The sequence below is a fragment of the Folsomia candida genome, unplaced genomic scaffold (genome assembly GCF_002217175.1).
Source record: "Folsomia candida strain VU population unplaced genomic scaffold, ASM221717v1 Fcan01_Sc025, whole genome shotgun sequence".
Taxonomy (NCBI): domain Eukaryota; kingdom Metazoa; phylum Arthropoda; class Collembola; order Entomobryomorpha; family Isotomidae; genus Folsomia; species Folsomia candida.
Genome location: NW_019091217.1, coordinates 310,856 through 329,000, shown reverse-complemented (window position 1 = coordinate 329,000; position 18,145 = coordinate 310,856). Strand labels below are relative to the sequence as shown.

The window sequence follows — 18,145 nt, the reverse complement described above, 5'->3', positions numbered from 1 at the left end:
ATTTTCATGAAAAATCAAACAAAAATGATGCATTGTTTCATACTGGTGATTGGTGGAGGGGTACTGTGAGATTTATGTGGGAATGCTAAACTCTCCTCCACTCAACACGGTTATCATTTCACACGTGCTTTTCATCATCTTCATCAATTAATTCACACACAACAGTTTTAAATAGTTAAAATAGCTACTTTTAAATAGTACTTAACATGGAATGCAATGGCGTCAACATGGCGCCGGAAATTATGAAGCGAGAAGATTCCAGTGATACCAACTTCAACGTATACGTCGGATCTGAAACAGGATTTCTCAAAGGTAATTAAAGCTAGTACCAGACGCGACATTGCAAGTCAATTTAGTTTAGTGTTATAACAGACTTATTTATCCACTGCTTGTAGGGATTTGTTTCGGGTTGGAAACGCCCATGATGAAAGAACTCTCAGATTATGATAAATCCAAAAAACCCGTTCCCATCAAGACCTTGTCCTGGACAGATCCCAACAACCGGAAAGACCTCCTTGTCGGCCTAATTGATCGCACCGTCAAAGTTTACAATACAAAGTTGAGAGCATTCACACAAGAGAAGAGGGTGCAACTCAGCGATGAGGGTGAAAGCCAGTTGGTCTCGTTATCTCAACTAGACGAGTACGCAAATTAACTTATTTCACTTTAGTGTCGAATTTAATTTAATATATTTTATTCATGCTTGATATTTCTTGATTGTTGCAGTAAATATTTGGTGGGGCTTGAAAATGGGAAAATATCTTACTGGAATCCTGCAGACAGCAAATCTACGATTGAATTGAAAGCTGGAAATCATTTATCATGTGTTAAATCATGTCCTCAAGACTCCTCACTCTTTGTAACGGGTGGCAAAGAAAATGACGTAAAAATATGGAAACTGGACTCGGGAACGACCGAACCTATTTGGAAAGCAAGAAATGTGCCTCACGTTTTGGAGCTTCGTGTTCCAGTTTGGGTGCAGGACGCAGCATTCCTCCCACAAACGACAGACCTTGTCGCCATCGCTTCCCGCTACGGACAACTGAGATTGTACGACACCAAAATGGACAATAGAAATCGACCCGTGATTAACATGGAGTTTTCTGACCATCCCGCTATGTGTATTTCTCCTACCAGAAATGATCGTCAAGTTATTGTGGGGTCGGCACAAGGAAAAGTTGGTCTAGTAGACATTCGGAATTATGGAAAGGAAAAAGTTGTGCATTTGTTTCACGGTTTCAACGGCAGTGTTCGCAGTATTGTGGCGGATGAGAACACCCCATATTTTGTATCTTGTGGACTGGACCGCTTCTTATATTTACATAATTTGAATAATAGGAGTCCCGTTAAAAAGGTGAGCCTACCGTTGAGGATTAGGATTGTATGTTGCAAAATTGCAATATACAATGGTTTTTGGTTGACACTTTTAATAATCCATTTGCTTTTCTCTGCTCGGATTTTCAGCTCTTCTTGAAGTCCAGGTTGACCGGTGTACAAATTACGAAGGATTTTTTGGCACAATTAGTTAACAACAGCGACGACCTGCAGTCAAGCTGGCACAACATTGATATGAGCGTCCTCCCTGGAGCCCCAGTACCTACGAATGCTGAACGTGAACTCATCGGTGGCCCGTCTCCCAAAAAATTTCGAAAAAGTAAAGTTACGTCATAAGCCTTTTTGATAGTTGACTTTAATACTAGAGACCCGTTCAATCCGTACGTTTTCTATAACTAATATAAATAGCAGTGAGACTTGTGATAGTGTAAAATTTATCAGATTTTGTAGATTTTATTGAGACATTAAAAAATGCAATAATTTATACGATACTATTTTTATTTTTCGATTTTGTTGCTTCTTTTTATTTAAAGTTTGAGCACATGTCAGTCACCGACCGTACCAATTTACATAATATATAACCATGAGTCACTTATATAATAACTCGCACTAGAGTTCCACCAGTATAAAAAAACGTTTAAAAACAACATAAAGAATTAAAGCTACCAAACTTATAAACACATCCACTTGCATACACCGGGTAGGTTGGTTGTCATTTTTGCATAAGATGACTTAAGTTGTTGACTGAGTAGGAATTTGTGAGTCGAGGACGGAATAATAATATTCTAAAAATACTGCGGATCCATAATTTAAAAGGAATGATAACAAATCAAACGACGCAGCCAGGTCTGGTTCCATAAATGAGTTTCAGTTCTGGTAAAATGGTCCTCGCGATGAGGGAATTTTGTTTGGCGACTACGGGATTTTTCTTGGGAATGACCTTGGTCCTTTTGATCCCTGTGTATTTTTACAAAACGAATGGTCAGTTTCAGAATAATTATGCATATTTGTGTGTACCACCATTCGCTTACCTGGACGGTGAACGAGAAACGCGTTGTCCAGGATGTGGAACTCATAATCCAGCACACACAGCACGTAACCCTACACACACAGCACGTGAATAATTAACACATCTCGAAAACCACCATCTCATTATCTATGTCGTCCTCTCGAGTGAATCAGTACCAACCTGCGTCATTTTATCACTTCGACCCTCCCAGCTCAGCCGCTCATCGTAGAGTGGGTCGAATTTTGTGCCGATGTAGATGGGTTCCCAGTGATGGTACGGCTTGTGACGCTTGCCCACGTGGAAGACACGCAGCCCTGGCGTCACTGGAGCGGTCATCCACTCTTTCGCCCTCGGAATCCGATGACAGTCGGAACAGACGTACTTGTGGAAAGGGATTGCGGACTTGTTTCCCAGCATGTGCAGCAGTTCGCGCTTATCTCTCGGCTGGACAGACACGTTGGCTTCCACTTCGAAAATACTCAGAACAAACACCTGTCGTGGGAATAATTAATTAGCGGATCGATTTGAGTCTAGCATGTATTTAGATTACTTTTAGTGTACTTATGTATGTATATTTCTATGTCTCAGCACCTTTGGATTTGGTCTCTGTAAATTGGAGTCATTTAGACGAATCATCTCGAGGAAATCTGGGATTAGGTTAGGGTTGGGATACAACTCGATGTCTGAAGGCAGGATGTAGTGTGTTGTGGACATATCACGGGCCACGTTTCGGGCTACATTTACTGGATATGGCAACTTCTTGGCTTTTTTGTAGGTCACAATGTTATCACCAAACGTAGGGGAAGGTGCACTGTGTGAAAAATATGCCCATTAATAGAAATATTTATGCATGCGTATATTTGCTAATCGTGAGTATGTAATCGCAACCTGCAATTCAAAGTGGAAGCTAAGGTAAACGGATCCTGTGGGATTTTAGACTTTGGCACGTGACGAGTATCAAAAAAGATGTGGAAGGTGACAAAATCTTTGACAAGCGGGGAGACACACTCCCTCAGGTACAATATTCGCGTCAAGGTTTCCCCAAAATCTGTTCCTGGAGAGTAGACGCTTAGACTGACGGGGCCCTGCCACCTCTCCAGCAAGGGGACCAGATTATCCAGAAACGTGAAGTCTGCATGAGTGGAGTAAGTGATTGACTGGTCGCAGTGAAAGGTCCTCTCACCACGCACGTAGTTGTAGAGCACCCAGTAGGCGCCCCTCTGAGCGTAATGGGGTCGTGGGGTGAGATCGTCGCAGGGGAAGAGTCGCCCACCCTCCAGGAGCGCCTTCGACTCGTTCACCATTTCCACCGAGGGGACGAGGATGTCCTTCTCTTGCCCCGGGGGACTCACCTTCATTGCATCATTTGCATATTAATTTATATGGAGTGAACTCGTGTTGATTATTGTCGTACCAAGTCAGCCGCAATCCCCTCGCCCAGGGCGCTGTCGTCCCCGTCCCACACGACGCCACCATCACTGCTTCGCACTTCGGGTTTGTTGTTGACCCCATTTCCACCCCCACTGCCACCGTCTTCAGGGGAATTGCCCACAGAAACAGAGTTGCTGCCTTGTTCCTGGAGCAGAGGTTGGAGTTGTGAAGGGTCGCTCAGGAGGAGGTCCGTGTTCTTCCCAGGGGGACCACTCTTGGCGTGGAGAGCAGCACTGTCAGGGGTGAAGGGGACCAAAACGGGGACATTGTTCTCCGAGGGGGAGGACGTGGAGGAGGAGTAAAGGGCGAGATAGATCACGAGCAACAGGTTGCTCGTCACACTCGCCCGAAATAACCAGGCTCGGCTCATGGCCATGATAGCTCCGCCGCTGTCGTCGCAACTCAAACGCGATCTGTTCAGAAAGAGGGACGATTTTTAGACTTGATTTAAAAATAGCCAACCCATAAATATTTTTGTTTCATCTCTCGTAAAAGAAGCCCTAATGAACCACCTTGAATCATGGAACTTTTTCTCTTAGGCTGAGCTATGCATTTATTAGTCAGCATGAATATCAGGATAAGGAATACAAAAAAAATCTCTGTCAGTATTGTTTAGTCTATTTGAACAGCAGAGTTTTATGGCAATTTACTGGTCATGAGAATTTTGAATACATATCTATATTTATGCATGCATGAGTTAAATTAGAAAGTATCTTCTTAATATCTCCCTCCAACAATTCTCTCAGTCCGACTGATCTTGAACAATGTTCTGCTCATTCTGAGCTCATAATTTTTTGGGTAACTTACAGCAATCAAGCATCCAAGCTGTCTGGAATTAATTGTGTCGCTGCACTAATTAATTTGCACTTCCGCATGCAACACATTTGGTATCCTGCATCCTCCAGTCTGAGAAGGTCACCACCGCACCCACTCACTGCTTCCCACGAGTCTAAAAGTACTGTTTACGTTACAAGAATAGAGCCCTCTTCTTGACTAAAGCACAAGAACGCATTGTCCACTTTCCCCAACCCCCAAGAAGGTCCCTAACCTCAACCAAGTCACCAATTATGACCTCCCAGTTGCTCCCTTTCTTCCAAATCGATTAGAGTTTGGACCGTATTTAGGAGGAGATATAAATCCAGGTTTGAGAAGGGCTTTGGTCGTCTACTCTGCTGCTGCTCCTGGGGTCAGGGAGGAGGAGGGGATGAGTTGGAGGAGCCTCTTATTAGTCGTGGTACTGGCAACACTAAAAGCACAACAACTGGTTGTGGTGATGGTCATATTCACAAAGTCTCGCATTGCTATGCCACTGTAAATAGTGGTGAGGTGAGATTCCTCACAGTTACCTCATCGTCATCGTCGTATCCTTTCTTCCTTCATCTTAAGACTTACATTCTCAGAGTTATGTGTGTAAAAAGATGGGATGATGAAGTAGAAGGGGTGATCCCCATGTACATAAAAAAACACCTCGATTTTGCCCATTCACGACACACGTTGTTCGCCGCTTTTCTTTGAAGCTATCTCAGACTTGGCCACAATAAGGTGTTGCGTGATGACTGCGTCGTCCATGCTTTTTCACCTGTGATGCAACCCTTCGTCCAAGCATTGCATTGTGTCGTGGCGAGTAAAAGAGCTGCTAATTGGGGTGGGTGGCTATGTCTCCTGTGGATCTTGCCGCACTAACGTAAAACGTAATCCCACTTCGTGCTTAACACGACGTCATCGTCAATGATCACATTTGCAAATAGAATAGTCCTTGAGAGACGTGCTGCACACTTGGCTCAATAATTTCTGCGAATGATGACCAATCTCAAATTCCTCACCATATTTTTTCTCTACTTCTTGCTGCAAGGAATAAAATATTGGTTAATTAGTACATCGCTGCAATACTGTCGTTCGTGACTGCAAACGAAGATTTGTTTATATTTACTTCCAATCTGGTGATAAAGAACACTTTTTTTTGATGCAGTTGCTAATTCCTGAAATAAGCAATTTGTGTGTTCAGCAGAAAAAAGAGTTTAGAGATAAAATTCAGCTACAACATGTTTGTAAATCCTCCACACTAAATACTAAAGCTTTGCTTCTGCATTAAAGTAAAAAAAGACAATGTCTGCTTATTCTCATGCAAATGAGTCAACAACACATGCACAACGGAAGAATGCTAAATGGTCTCACGTTCCCGACTAACAATAATATTTTGTATCAGTTCTAACCAGTATAATAAACCTGATCAAAATTATTCATTTTCATGGACCACGTACGAAGTGAGTGGAATTAAACGTGAGCAAGTGAGGAGTTCCATGCACAAAGAGATCGGATTTCCGTCCTCAACATCACCATTGATTATAACAGGGATTTCATAAACTATGCATACTTGTATTTACTCACTTTAGCTGTGATTAAAAACACACAAATTTCAAGTAGTGCTAGAATCGACTTTGACTTGTGAAAGCACGCTTTTGCATGGCTTTTGGATTTTGAGTGGCCCTTTTGTTAGAATTTATTTTTACCTATTCGCAAAATATACATAATGTAATTTACATTATGTAAATCGTGATGATGATGACGCGGAAAAATTAATGCAGAAACTGGGAAATCTAGGTGCTACATGTGGTGTGTTTTCAGGTATTATGATTGAGTATTAGAATTTTTTTTAATGAAATTCCAGAAATTCCTAGAAATTTCAGGAAATGGAGTCAACACCTGGTTCTGACACTCAATGTGTTAGTCGTGCTGTATGTAAACTGATGTGTACTTCAAATGCCGTCGTCAAAAAGTGGTGACCACAAGCGCAATGTTTGATCGATATCTAACTTTGTGGTTCCGGCTACACGATTGTTGTTGTGCACAACGGTCGATGTAAGTATGCATCACTTTTGGTCAGCAAATAAACGTGTCTTTGTCATGCTGAGTCTTGTGCGTGCGCTTTTGATGGCATTGTTTTTTTGGGCAGGATAATTACAGATACCATTGGAACACTATTCAATCGTAAGTAAACATATTCAGTGTAATTTGGAAACAAAGAACGAGTATCAGAATAAATCAACCAAACTACCCAACGCTAAAATATTGGGGAATTTCTCAGTCTTGTTCATTCATAGAGAAATAAGTACGTACTCTAGATCCTAAATGCTTGGATACTGCTCGTGTCCTTTCAACATGTGCCGGGCGATGGGTGCCAATTTAACCGTCCAACGAAAATATAGCTTTATCCAACCAAAATTGATAATTTCGCCAATTATGAAAAGGGCAACGAATTGATTTATTTTGCAACAACTTTCATTAAAATACACAACAAAATAATTAAATTTCCAAATAAGAAATAAACGAAATCCTTGTCTTAAGTACTTCAAATTTTACGATAAATAAGAAGGTATAAATATTTAGTCAACAATCAAAGCATTTCCAACTAACTTTTTTCGACCGCTGTTAGCTTAGCTTCCAATGATATCAGTTTTAAGATTGTCCGGTACAACAATTATCTTTCTAATTATTCAAATTCCAGCAATATGCTTGCATATATACACTTTTTTTAGCCCCAACCAGGGCTTATGTAATTGTCATGTCCGTCCGTCTGTCCGTCTGTCTTTCGATAACTCTCGAACGAGTTGACCGATTTGGACCAAATTTGGTACAGACATGTATCTGGGCAATGCAACGACCGAGTTCGAAGATGGGTTCGATCAGAAAAGTTTTGGACCGGTGGGGGTCATATAAGTGGGTGGGGTATTATGCACCAAAATTTCAAAATTGTGATAGAAAGCTGAAATTTGGCATGGAGCGTGCTAATAGCTCCTAAGGAAAGAATATGAAGTGAAATTGGAAAATTTTTTAACCGGAGGAACCCGAGGGGGTGACCCATACCGATTTTTCAAAATCATCCAATCGAGCTGAAATTTGGCATTGAGCGTGCTAATGACTCCTAATGGAAGAATATGAAGTGAAATTGGTAAAAATTTTGTATAGAGGGACCTAAGGGGTGACCCATACCGAATTTTAGAAATAGTCGTAAAAAGCTGAAATTCGGCACGGTGATCCGTAATGGCTTGGTATGAAATAATATGAAGTCAAAAATGAACAAAAAGTAACCAGAGGGGCACTAGGGGTGACCCATACCGATTTCCATAGAATTTAGGAGGATTGAATTTCTAAATTTTAAGAATACTATAAGAATAGTAGAAAAATGGTAGCACATGAACATAATTTTATAGAAAATTCTGACAAACGTGAGTTTACTAAACACACCTGGTTCGGGCTAAGCAAAGCTGTACTGATAGGTTTTGAATATAGAGCAAGAACAAGTGGAAGAAATCCAGTTATGCAATTTAAAATTGATAATTCAGAACGCCGGTTTACTTGAAGCGTACGACTCAAAGTTTTTCCAATAAATTCTTTTGATTAACTAAGGATTCTATCAATTTCATCCTTTCGAATAGATTTATTTCCGGCTGGTGAAATACATTGCATGGAAGTGCTTTATTTCCTAATTATAGGAAATAAATTCGTGATTACGTTTTTGCTTCTTTGTGGGGTTTATTCAACCGAATCTTTAGAGTCGGATTGATAATTATTTAGTCGCTGAAAATCTGACATTTTCGCTAATTGTTTTACGAAATAACAAGGAATGGCATGACAAAAGTTGAATGAGAATTGGGAAGAAATGAGAGTTAGTGATGGTAATTGTGAATGATGAAAATACATACCCATATCTATCCATTTATGTATGCTGTCAATAATATGATAGGCAAAGTAGAGTAATATGATATGTAAAATTTGGTCGGATGCTTTTACATTCTCGTTGGACACAAAAATTAAACCCGTTGCCGATTGCATTATTGGCCAAATTATTAATTTTGGTTGGAATAAACTAAATTTTCGTTGGATGGTATAAAATTGACCCTGGTAAAATGTCAGATCTGCGGTAATCTTTAAGCTTACGCCAGCCCGGTAAAACTGATTTCTACCACAAGCGCCGACTTCCCCTATGTTGCCCACTCCAGTAGCTCTCATTTGAGCCCAAATTCAAGCCAATACAACGGTGGGTTCAAATTTGAGAAGCAGTCAAAGTTTGGTAAAATGTCAGATCTGCGGTAATCTTTAAGCGTACGCCAGCCCGGTAAAACTGATTTCTACCACAGGCGCCGACTTTCCCGGATGTTGTCCACTCCAGTAGCTCTCATTTGAGCCCAATTTCAAGCCAATACAACGGTGGGTACAAATTTGAGAAGCAGTCAAAGTTTGGTAAAATGTCAGATCTGCGGTAATCTTTAAGCTTACGCCAGCCCGGTAAAACTGATTTCTACCACAAGCGCCGACTTCCCCTATGTTGCCCACTCCAGTAGCTCTCATTTGAGCCCAATTTCAAGCCAATACAACGGTGGGTTCAAATTTGAGAAGCAGTCAAAGCTTGGTAAAATGTCAGATCTGCGGTAATCTTTAAGCGTACGCCAGCCCGGTAAAACTGATTTCTACCACAGGCGCCGACTTTCCCGGATGTTGTCCACTCCAGTAGCTCTCATTTGAGCCCAATTTCAAGCCAATACAACGGTGGGTACAAATTTGAGAAGCAGTCAAAGTTTGGTAAAATGTCAGATCTGCGGTAATCTTTAAGCTTACGCCAGCCCGGTAAAACTGATTTCTACCACAAGCGCCGACTTCCCCTATGTTGTCCACTCCAGTAGCTCTCATTTGAGTCCAATTTCAAGCCAATACAACGGTGGGTTCAAATTTGAGAAGCAGTCAAAGTTTGGTAAAATGTCAGATCTGCGGTAATCTTTAAGCTTACGCCAGCCCGGTAAAACTGATTTCTACCACAGGCGCCGACTTCCCGATGTTGTCCACTCCAGTAGCTCTCATTTGAGCCCAATTTCAAGCCAATACAAGGTGGGTACAAATTTGAGAAGCAGTCAAAGTTTGGTAAAATGTCAGATCTGCGGTAATCTTTAAGCGTACGCCAGCCCGGTAAAACTGATTTCTACCACAGGCGCCGACTTCCCGGATGTTGTCCACTCCAGTAGCTCTCATTTGAGCCCAATTCAAGCCAATACAACGGTGGGTTCAAATTTGAGAAGCAGTCAAAGTTTGGTAAAATGTCAGATCTGCGGTAATCTTTAAGCTACGCCAGCCCGGTAAAACTGATTCTAACCACAAGCCCGACTTCCCCTATGTTGCCACTCCAGGGGCTCTCATTTGAGCCCAAATTCAAGCCAATACAACGGTGGGTTCAAATTTGAGAAGCAGTCAAAGTTTGGTAAAATGTCAGATCTGCGGTAATCTTTAAGCTACGCCAGCCCGGTAAAACTGATTCTACCACAAGCCCGACTTCCCCTATGTTGCCACTCCAGTAGCTCTCATTTGAGCCCAATTCAAGCCAATACAACGGTGGGTTCAAATTTGAGAAGCAGTCAAAGTTTGGTAAAATGTCAGATCTGCGGTAATCTTTAAGCGTACGCCAGCCCGGTAAAACTGATTTCTACCACAAGCGCCGACTTCCCCTATGTTGTCCACTCCAGTAGCTCTCATTTGAGCCCAATTTCAAGCCAATACAACGGTGGGTTCAAATTTGAGAAGCAGTCAAAGTTTGGTAAAATGTCAGATCTGCGGTAATCTTTAAGCGTACGCCAGCCCGGTAAAACTGATTTCTACCACAAGCGCCGACTTCCCCTATGTTGTCCACTCCAGTAGCTCTCATTTGAGCCCAATTCAAGCCAATACAACGGTGGGTTCAAATTTGAGAAGCAGTCAAAGTTTGGTAAAATGTCAGATCTGCGGTAATCTTTAAGCGTACGCCAGCCCGGTAAAACTGATTTCTACCACAAGCGCCGACTTCCCCTATGTTGTCCACTCCAGTAGCTCTCATTTGAGCCCAATTTCAAGCCAATACAACGGTGGGTTCAAATTTGAGAAGCAGTCAAAGTTTGGTAAAATGTCAGATCTGCGGTAATCTTTAAGCGTACGCCAGCCCGGTAAAACTGATTTCTACCACAAGCGCCGACTTCCCCTATGTTGTCCACTCCAGTGCTCTCATTTGAGCCAATTTCAAGCCAATACAACGGTGGGTTCAAATTTGAGAAGCAGTCAAAGTTTGGTAAAATGTCAGATCTGCGGTAATCTTTAAGCGTACGCCAGCCCGGTAAAACTGATTTCTACCACAAGCGCCGACTTCCCCTATGTTGTCCACTCCAGTAGCTCTCATTTGAGCCCAATTTCAAGCCAATACAACGGTGGGTTCAAATTTGAGAAGCAGTCAAAGTTTGGTAAAATGTCAGATCTGCGGTAATCTTTAAGCGTACGCCAGCCCGGTAAAACTGATTTCTACCACAAGCGCCGACTTCCCCTATGTTGTCCACTCCAGTAGCTCTCATTTGAGCCCAATTTCAAGCCAATACAACGGTGGGTTCAAATTTGAGAAGCAGTCAAAGTTTGGTAAAATGTCAGATCTGCGGTAATCTTTAAGCGTACGCCAGCCCGGTAAAACTGATTTCTACCACAAGCGCCGACTTCCCCTATGTTGTCCACTCCAGTAGCTCTCATTTGAGCCCAATTTCAAGCCAATACAACGGTGGGTTCAAATTTGAGAAGCAGTCAAAGTTTGGTAAAATGTCAGATCTGCGGTAATCTTTAAGCGTACGCCAGCCCGGTAAAACTGATTTCTACCACAAGCGCCGACTTCCCCTATGTTGTCCACTCCAGTAGCTCTCATTTGAGCCCAATTTCAAGCCAATACAACGGTGGGTTCAAATTTGAGAAGCAGTCAAAGTTTGGTAAAATGTCAGATCTGCGGTAATCTTTAAGCGTACGCCAGCCCGGTAAAACTGATTTCTACCACAAGCGCCGACTTCCCCTATGTTGTCCACTCCAGTAGCTCTCATTTGAGCCCAATTTCAAGCCAATACAACGGTGGGTTCAAATTTGAGAAGCAGTCAAAGTTTGGTAAAATGTCAGATCTGCGGTAATCTTTAAGCGTACGCCAGCCCGGTAAAACTGATTTCTACCACAAGCGCCGACTTCCCCTATGTTGTCCACTCCAGTAGCTCTCATTTGAGCCCAATTTCAAGCCAATACAACGGTGGGTTCAAATTTGAGAAGCAGTCAAAGTTTGGTAAAATGTCAGATCTGCGGTAATCTTTAAGCGTACGCCAGCCCGGTAAAACTGATTTCTACCACAAGCGCCGACTTCCCCTATGTTGTCCACTCCAGTAGCTCTCATTTGAGCCCAATTTCAAGCCAATACAACGGTGGGTTCAAATTTGAGAAGCAGTCAAAGTTTGGTAAAATGTCAGATCTGCGGTAATCTTTAAGCGTACGCCAGCCCGGTAAAACTGATTTCTACCACAAGCGCCGACTTCCCCTATGTTGTCCACTCCAGTAGCTCTCATTTGAGCCCAATTTCAAGCCAATACAACGGTGGGTTCAAATTTGAGAAGCAGTCAAAGTTTGGTAAAATGTCAGATCTGCGGTAATCTTTAAGCGTACGCCAGCCCGGTAAAACTGATTTCTACCACAAGCGCCGACTTCCCCTATGTTGTCCACTCCAGTAGCTCTCATTTGAGCCCAATTTCAAGCCAATACAACGGTGGGTTCAAATTTGAGAAGCAGTCAAAGTTTGGTAAAATGTCAGATCTGCGGTAATCTTTAAGCGTACGCCAGCCCGGTAAAACTGATTTCTACCACAAGCGCCGACTTCCCCTATGTTGTCCACTCCAGTAGCTCTCATTTGAGCCCAATTTCAAGCCAATACAACGGTGGGTTCAAATTTGAGAAGCAGTCAAAGTTTGGTAAAATGTCAGATCTGCGGTAATCTTTAAGCGTACGCCAGCCCGGTAAAACTGATTTCTACCACAAGCGCCGACTTCCCCTATGTTGTCCACTCCAGTAGCTCTCATTTGAGCCCAATTTCAAGCCAATACAACGGTGGGTTCAAATTTGAGAAGCAGTCAAAGTTTGGTAAAATGTCAGATCTGCGGTAATCTTTAAGCGTACGCCAGCCCGGTAAAACTGATTTCTACCACAAGCGCCGACTTCCCCTATGTTGTCCACTCCAGTAGCTCTCATTTGAGCCCAATTTCAAGCCAATACAACGGTGGGTTCAAATTTGAGAAGCAGTCAAAGTTTGGTAAAATGTCAGATCTGCGGTAATCTTTAAGCGTACGCCAGCCCGGTAAAACTGATTTCTACCACAAGCGCCGACTTCCCCTATGTTGTCCACTCCAGTAGCTCTCATTTGAGCCCAATTTCAAGCCAATACAACGGTGGGTTCAAATTTGAGAAGCAGTCAAAGTTTGGTAAAATGTCAGATCTGCGGTAATCTTTAAGCGTACGCCAGCCCGGTAAAACTGATTTCTACCACAAGCGCCGACTTCCCCTATGTTGTCCACTCCAGTAGCTCTCATTTGAGCCCAATTTCAAGCCAATACAACGGTGGGTTCAAATTTGAGAAGCAGTCAAAGTTTGGTAAAATGTCAGATCTGCGGTAATCTTTAAGCGTACGCCAGCCCGGTAAAACTGATTTCTACCACAAGCGCCGACTTCCCCTATGTTGTCCACTCCAGTAGCTCTCATTTGAGCCCAATTTCAAGCCAATACAACGGTGGGTTCAAATTTGAGAAGCAGTCAAAGTTTGGTAAAATGTCAGATCTGCGGTAATCTTTAAGCGTACGCCAGCCCGGTAAAACTGATTTCTACCACAAGCGCCGACTTCCCCTATGTTGTCCACTCCAGTAGCTCTCATTTGAGCCCAATTTCAAGCCAATACAACGGTGGGTTCAAATTTGAGAAGCAGTCAAAGTTTGGTAAAATGTCAGATCTGCGGTAATCTTTAAGCGTACGCCAGCCCGGTAAAACTGATTTCTACCACAAGCGCCGACTTCCCCTATGTTGTCCACTCCAGTAGCTCTCATTTGAGCCCAATTTCAAGCCAATACAACGGTGGGTTCAAATTTGAGAAGCAGTAAAAGTTTGGTAAAATGTCAGATCTGCGGTAATCTTTAAGCGTACGCCAGCCCGGTAAAACTGATTTCTACCACAAGCGCCGACTTCCCCTATGTTGTCCACTCCAGTAGCTCTCATTTGAGCCCAATTTCAAGCCAATACAACGGTGGGTTCAAATTTGAGAAGCAGTCAAAGTTTGGTAAAATGTCAGATCTGCGGTAATCTTTAAGCGTACGCCAGCCCGGTAAAACTGATTTCTACCACAAGCGCCGACTTCCCCTATGTTGTCCACTCCAGTAGCTCTCATTTGAGCCCAATTTCAAGCCAATACAACGGTGGGTTCAAATTTGAGAAGCAGTCAAAGTTTGGTAAAATGTCAGATCTGCGGTAATCTTTAAGCGTACGCCAGCCCGGTAAAACTGATTTCTACCACAAGCGCCGACTTCCCCTATGTTGTCCACTCCAGTAGCTCTCATTTGAGCCCAATTTCAAGCCAATACAACGGTGGGTTCAAATTTGAGAAGCAGTCAAAGTTTGGTAAAATGTCAGATCTGCGGTAATCTTTAAGCGTACGCCAGCCCGGTAAAACTGATTTCTACCACAAGCGCCGACTTCCCCTATGTTGTCCACTCCAGTAGCTCTCATTTGAGCCCAATTTCAAGCCAATACAACGGTGGGTTCAAATTTGAGAAGCAGTCAAAGTTTGGTAAAATGTCAGATCTGCGGTAATCTTTAAGCGTACGCCAGCCCGGTAAAACTGATTTCTACCACAAGCGCCGACTTCCCCTATGTTGTCCACTCCAGTAGCTCTCATTTGAGCCCAATTTCAAGCCAATACAACGGTGGGTTCAAATTTGAGAAGCAGTCAAAGTTTGGTAAAATGTCAGATCTGCGGTAATCTTTAAGCGTACGCCAGCCCGGTAAAACTGATTTCTACCACAAGCGCCGACTTCCCCTATGTTGTCCACTCCAGTAGCTCTCATTTGAGCCCAATTTCAAGCCAATACAACGGTGGGTTCAAATTTGAGAAGCAGTAAAGTTTGGTAAAATGTCAGATCTGCGGTAATCTTTAAGCGTACGCCAGCCCGGTAAAACTGATTTCTACCACAAGCGCCGACTTCCCCTATGTTGTCCACTCCAGTAGCTCTCATTTGAGCCCAATTTCAAGCCAATACAACGGTGGGTTCAAATTTGAGAAGCAGTCAAAGTTTGGTAAAATGTCAGATCTGCGGTAATCTTTAAGCGTACGCCAGCCCGGTAAAACTGATTTCTACCACAAGCGCCGACTTCCCCTATGTTGTCCACTCCAGTAGCTCTCATTTGAGCCCAATTTCAAGCCAATACAACGGTGGGTTCAAATTTGAGAAGCAGTCAAAGTTTGGTAAAATGTCAGATCTGCGGTAATCTTTAAGCGTACGCCAGCCCGGTAAAACTGATTTCTACCACAAGCGCCGACTTCCCCTATGTTGTCCACTCCAGTAGCTCTCATTTGAGCCCAATTTCAAGCCAATACAACGGTGGGTTCAAATTTGAGAAGCAGTCAAAGTTTGGTAAAATGTCAGATCTGCGGTAATCTTTAAGCGTACGCCAGCCCGGTAAAACTGATTTCTACCACAAGCGCCGACTTCCCCTATGTTGTCCACTCCAGTAGCTCTCATTTGAGCCCAATTTCAAGCCAATACAACGGTGGGTTCAAATTTGAGAAGCAGTCAAAGTTTGGTAAAATGTCAGATCTGCGGTAATCTTTAAGCGTACGCCAGCCCGGTAAAACTGATTTCTACCACAAGCGCCGACTTCCCCTATGTTGTCCACTCCAGTAGCTCTCATTTGAGCCCAATTTCAAGCCAATACAACGGTGGGTTCAAATTTGAGAAGCAGTCAAAGTTTGGTAAAATGTCAGATCTGCGGTAATCTTTAAGCGTACGCCAGCCCGGTAAAACTGATTTCTACCACAAGCGCCGACTTCCCCTATGTTGTCCACTCCAGTAGCTCTCATTTGAGCCCAATTTCAAGCCAATACAACGGTGGGTTCAAATTTGAGAAGCAGTCAAAGTTTGGTAAAATGTCAGATCTGCGGTAATCTTTAAGCGTACGCCAGCCCGGTAAAACTGATTTCTACCACAAGCGCCGACTTCCCCTATGTTGTCCACTCCAGTAGCTCTCATTTGAGCCCAATTTCAAGCCAATACAACGGTGGGTTCAAATTTGAGAAGCAGTCAAAGTTTGGTAAAATGTCAGATCTGCGGTAATCTTTAAGCGTACGCCAGCCCGGTAAAACTGATTTCTACCACAAGCGCCGACTTCCCCTATGTTGTCCACTCCAGTAGCTCTCATTTGAGCCCAATTTCAAGCCAATACAACGGTGGGTTCAAATTTGAGAAGCAGTCAAAGTTTGGTAAAATGTCAGATCTGCGGTAATCTTTAAGCGTACGCCAGCCCGGTAAAACTGATTTCTACCACAAGCGCCGACTTCCCCTATGTTGTCCACTCCAGTAGCTCTCATTTGAGCCCAATTTCAAGCCAATACAACGGTGGGTTCAAATTTGAGAAGCAGTCAAAGTTTGGTAAAATGTCAGATCTGCGGTAATCTTTAAGCGTACGCCAGCCCGGTAAAACTGATTTCTACCACAAGCGCCGACTTCCCCTATGTTGTCCACTCCAGTAGCTCTCATTTGAGCCCAATTTCAAGCCAATACAACGGTGGGTTCAAATTTGAGAAGCAGTCAAAGTTTGGTAAAATGTCAGATCTGCGGTAATCTTTAAGCGTACGCCAGCCCGGTAAAACTGATTTCTACCACAAGCGCCGACTTCCCCTATGTTGTCCACTCCAGTAGCTCTCATTTGAGCCCAATTTCAAGCCAATACAACGGTGGGTTCAAATTTGAGAAGCAGTCAAAGTTTGGTAAAATGTCAGATCTGCGGTAATCTTTAAGCGTACGCCAGCCCGGTAAAACTGATTTCTACCACAAGCGCCGACTTCCCCTATGTTGTCCACTCCAGTAGCTCTCATTTGAGCCCAATTTCAAGCCAATACAACGGTGGGTTCAAATTTGAGAAGCAGTAAAGTTTGGTAAAATGTCAGATCTGCGGTAATCTTTAAGCGTACGCCAGCCCGGTAAAACTGATTTCTACCACAAGCGCCGACTTCCCCTATGTTGTCCACTCCAGTAGCTCTCATTTGAGCCCAATTTCAAGCCAATACAACGGTGGGTTCAAATTTGAGAAGCAGTAAAGTTTGGTAAAATGTCAGATCTGCGGTAATCTTTAAGCGTACGCCAGCCCGGTAAAACTGATTTCTACCACAAGCGCCGACTTCCCCTATGTTGTCCACTCCAGTAGCTCTCATTTGAGCCCAATTTCAAGCCAATACAACGGTGGGTTCAAATTTGAGAAGCAGTCAAAGTTTGGTAAAATGTCAGATCTGCGGTAATCTTTAAGCGTACGCCAGCCCGGTAAAACTGATTTCTACCACAAGCGCCGACTTCCCCTATGTTGTCCACTCCAGTAGCTCTCATTTGAGCCCAATTTCAAGCCAATACAACGGTGGGTTCAAATTTGAGAAGCAGTCAAAGTTTGGTAAAATGTCAGATCTGCGGTAATCTTTAAGCGTACGCCAGCCCGGTAAAACTGATTTCTACCACAAGCGCCGACTTCCCCTATGTTGTCCACTCCAGTAGCTCTCATTTGAGCCCAATTTCAAGCCAATACAACGGTGGGTTCAAATTTGAGAAGCAGTCAAAGTTTGGTAAAATGTCAGATCTGCGGTAATCTTTAAGCGTACGCCAGCCCGGTAAAACTGATTTCTACCACAAGCGCCGACTTCCCCTATGTTGTCCACTCCAGTAGCTCTCATTTGAGCCCAATTTCAAGCCAATACAACGGTGGGTTCAAATTTGAGAAGCAGTCAAAGTTTGGTAAAATGTCAGATCTGCGGTAATCTTTAAGCGTACGCCAGCCCGGTAAAACTGATTTCTACCACAAGCGCCGACTTCCCCTATGTTGTCCACTCCAGTAGCTCTCATTTGAGCCCAATTTCAAGCCAATACAACGGTGGGTTCAAATTTGAGAAGCAGTAAAAGTTTGGTAAAATGTCAGATCTGCGGTAATCTTTAAGCGTACGCCAGCCCGGTAAAACTGATTTCTACCACAAGCGCCGACTTCCCCTATGTTGTCCACTCCAGTAGCTCTCATTTGAGCCCAATTTCAAGCCAATACAACGGTGGGTTCAAATTTGAGAAGCAGTCAAAGTTTGGTAAAATGTCAGATCTGCGGTAATCTTTAAGCGTACGCCAGCCCGGTAAAACTGATTTCTACCACAAGCGCCGACTTCCCCTATGTTGTCCACTCCAGTAGCTCTCATTTGAGCCCAATTTCAAGCCAATACAACGGTGGGTTCAAATTTGAGAAGCAGTCAAAGTTTGGTAAAATGTCAGATCTGCG

General features: G+C 43.2%; 2 protein-coding genes across 2 annotated transcripts; one reads left to right on the top strand and one right to left on the bottom strand.

Annotated features, from left to right (window-relative positions):
- The first annotated feature begins 68 nt into the window (after positions 1 to 68).
- On the top strand, positions 69 to 1,826 carry LOC110859241 (WD repeat-containing protein 74). Its single transcript, XM_022108133.2, has 4 exons — positions 69 to 312; positions 396 to 642; positions 727 to 1,354; positions 1,465 to 1,826. The coding sequence occupies exons 1-4, from the start codon at positions 207 to 209 to the stop codon at positions 1,669 to 1,671; spliced, it is 1,188 nt and encodes a 395-aa protein (XP_021963825.1). The 5' UTR covers positions 69 to 206; the 3' UTR covers positions 1,672 to 1,826.
- Positions 1,827 to 1,834: 8 nt separating this feature from the next.
- On the bottom strand, positions 1,835 to 5,048 carry LOC110859239 (beta-1,4-glucuronyltransferase 1). Its single transcript, XM_022108132.2, has 7 exons — positions 4,583 to 5,048; positions 3,759 to 4,188; positions 3,233 to 3,696; positions 2,936 to 3,155; positions 2,525 to 2,836; positions 2,367 to 2,436; positions 1,835 to 2,292 (listed from the first exon to the last, which is right to left on the bottom strand). Exons 2-7 carry the CDS (start codon positions 4,149 to 4,151, stop codon positions 2,165 to 2,167), a joined length of 1,587 nt encoding a protein of 528 aa, XP_021963824.1. The 5' UTR covers positions 4,152 to 4,188; positions 4,583 to 5,048; the 3' UTR covers positions 1,835 to 2,164.
- Positions 5,049 to 18,145: the final 13,097 nt, after the last annotated feature.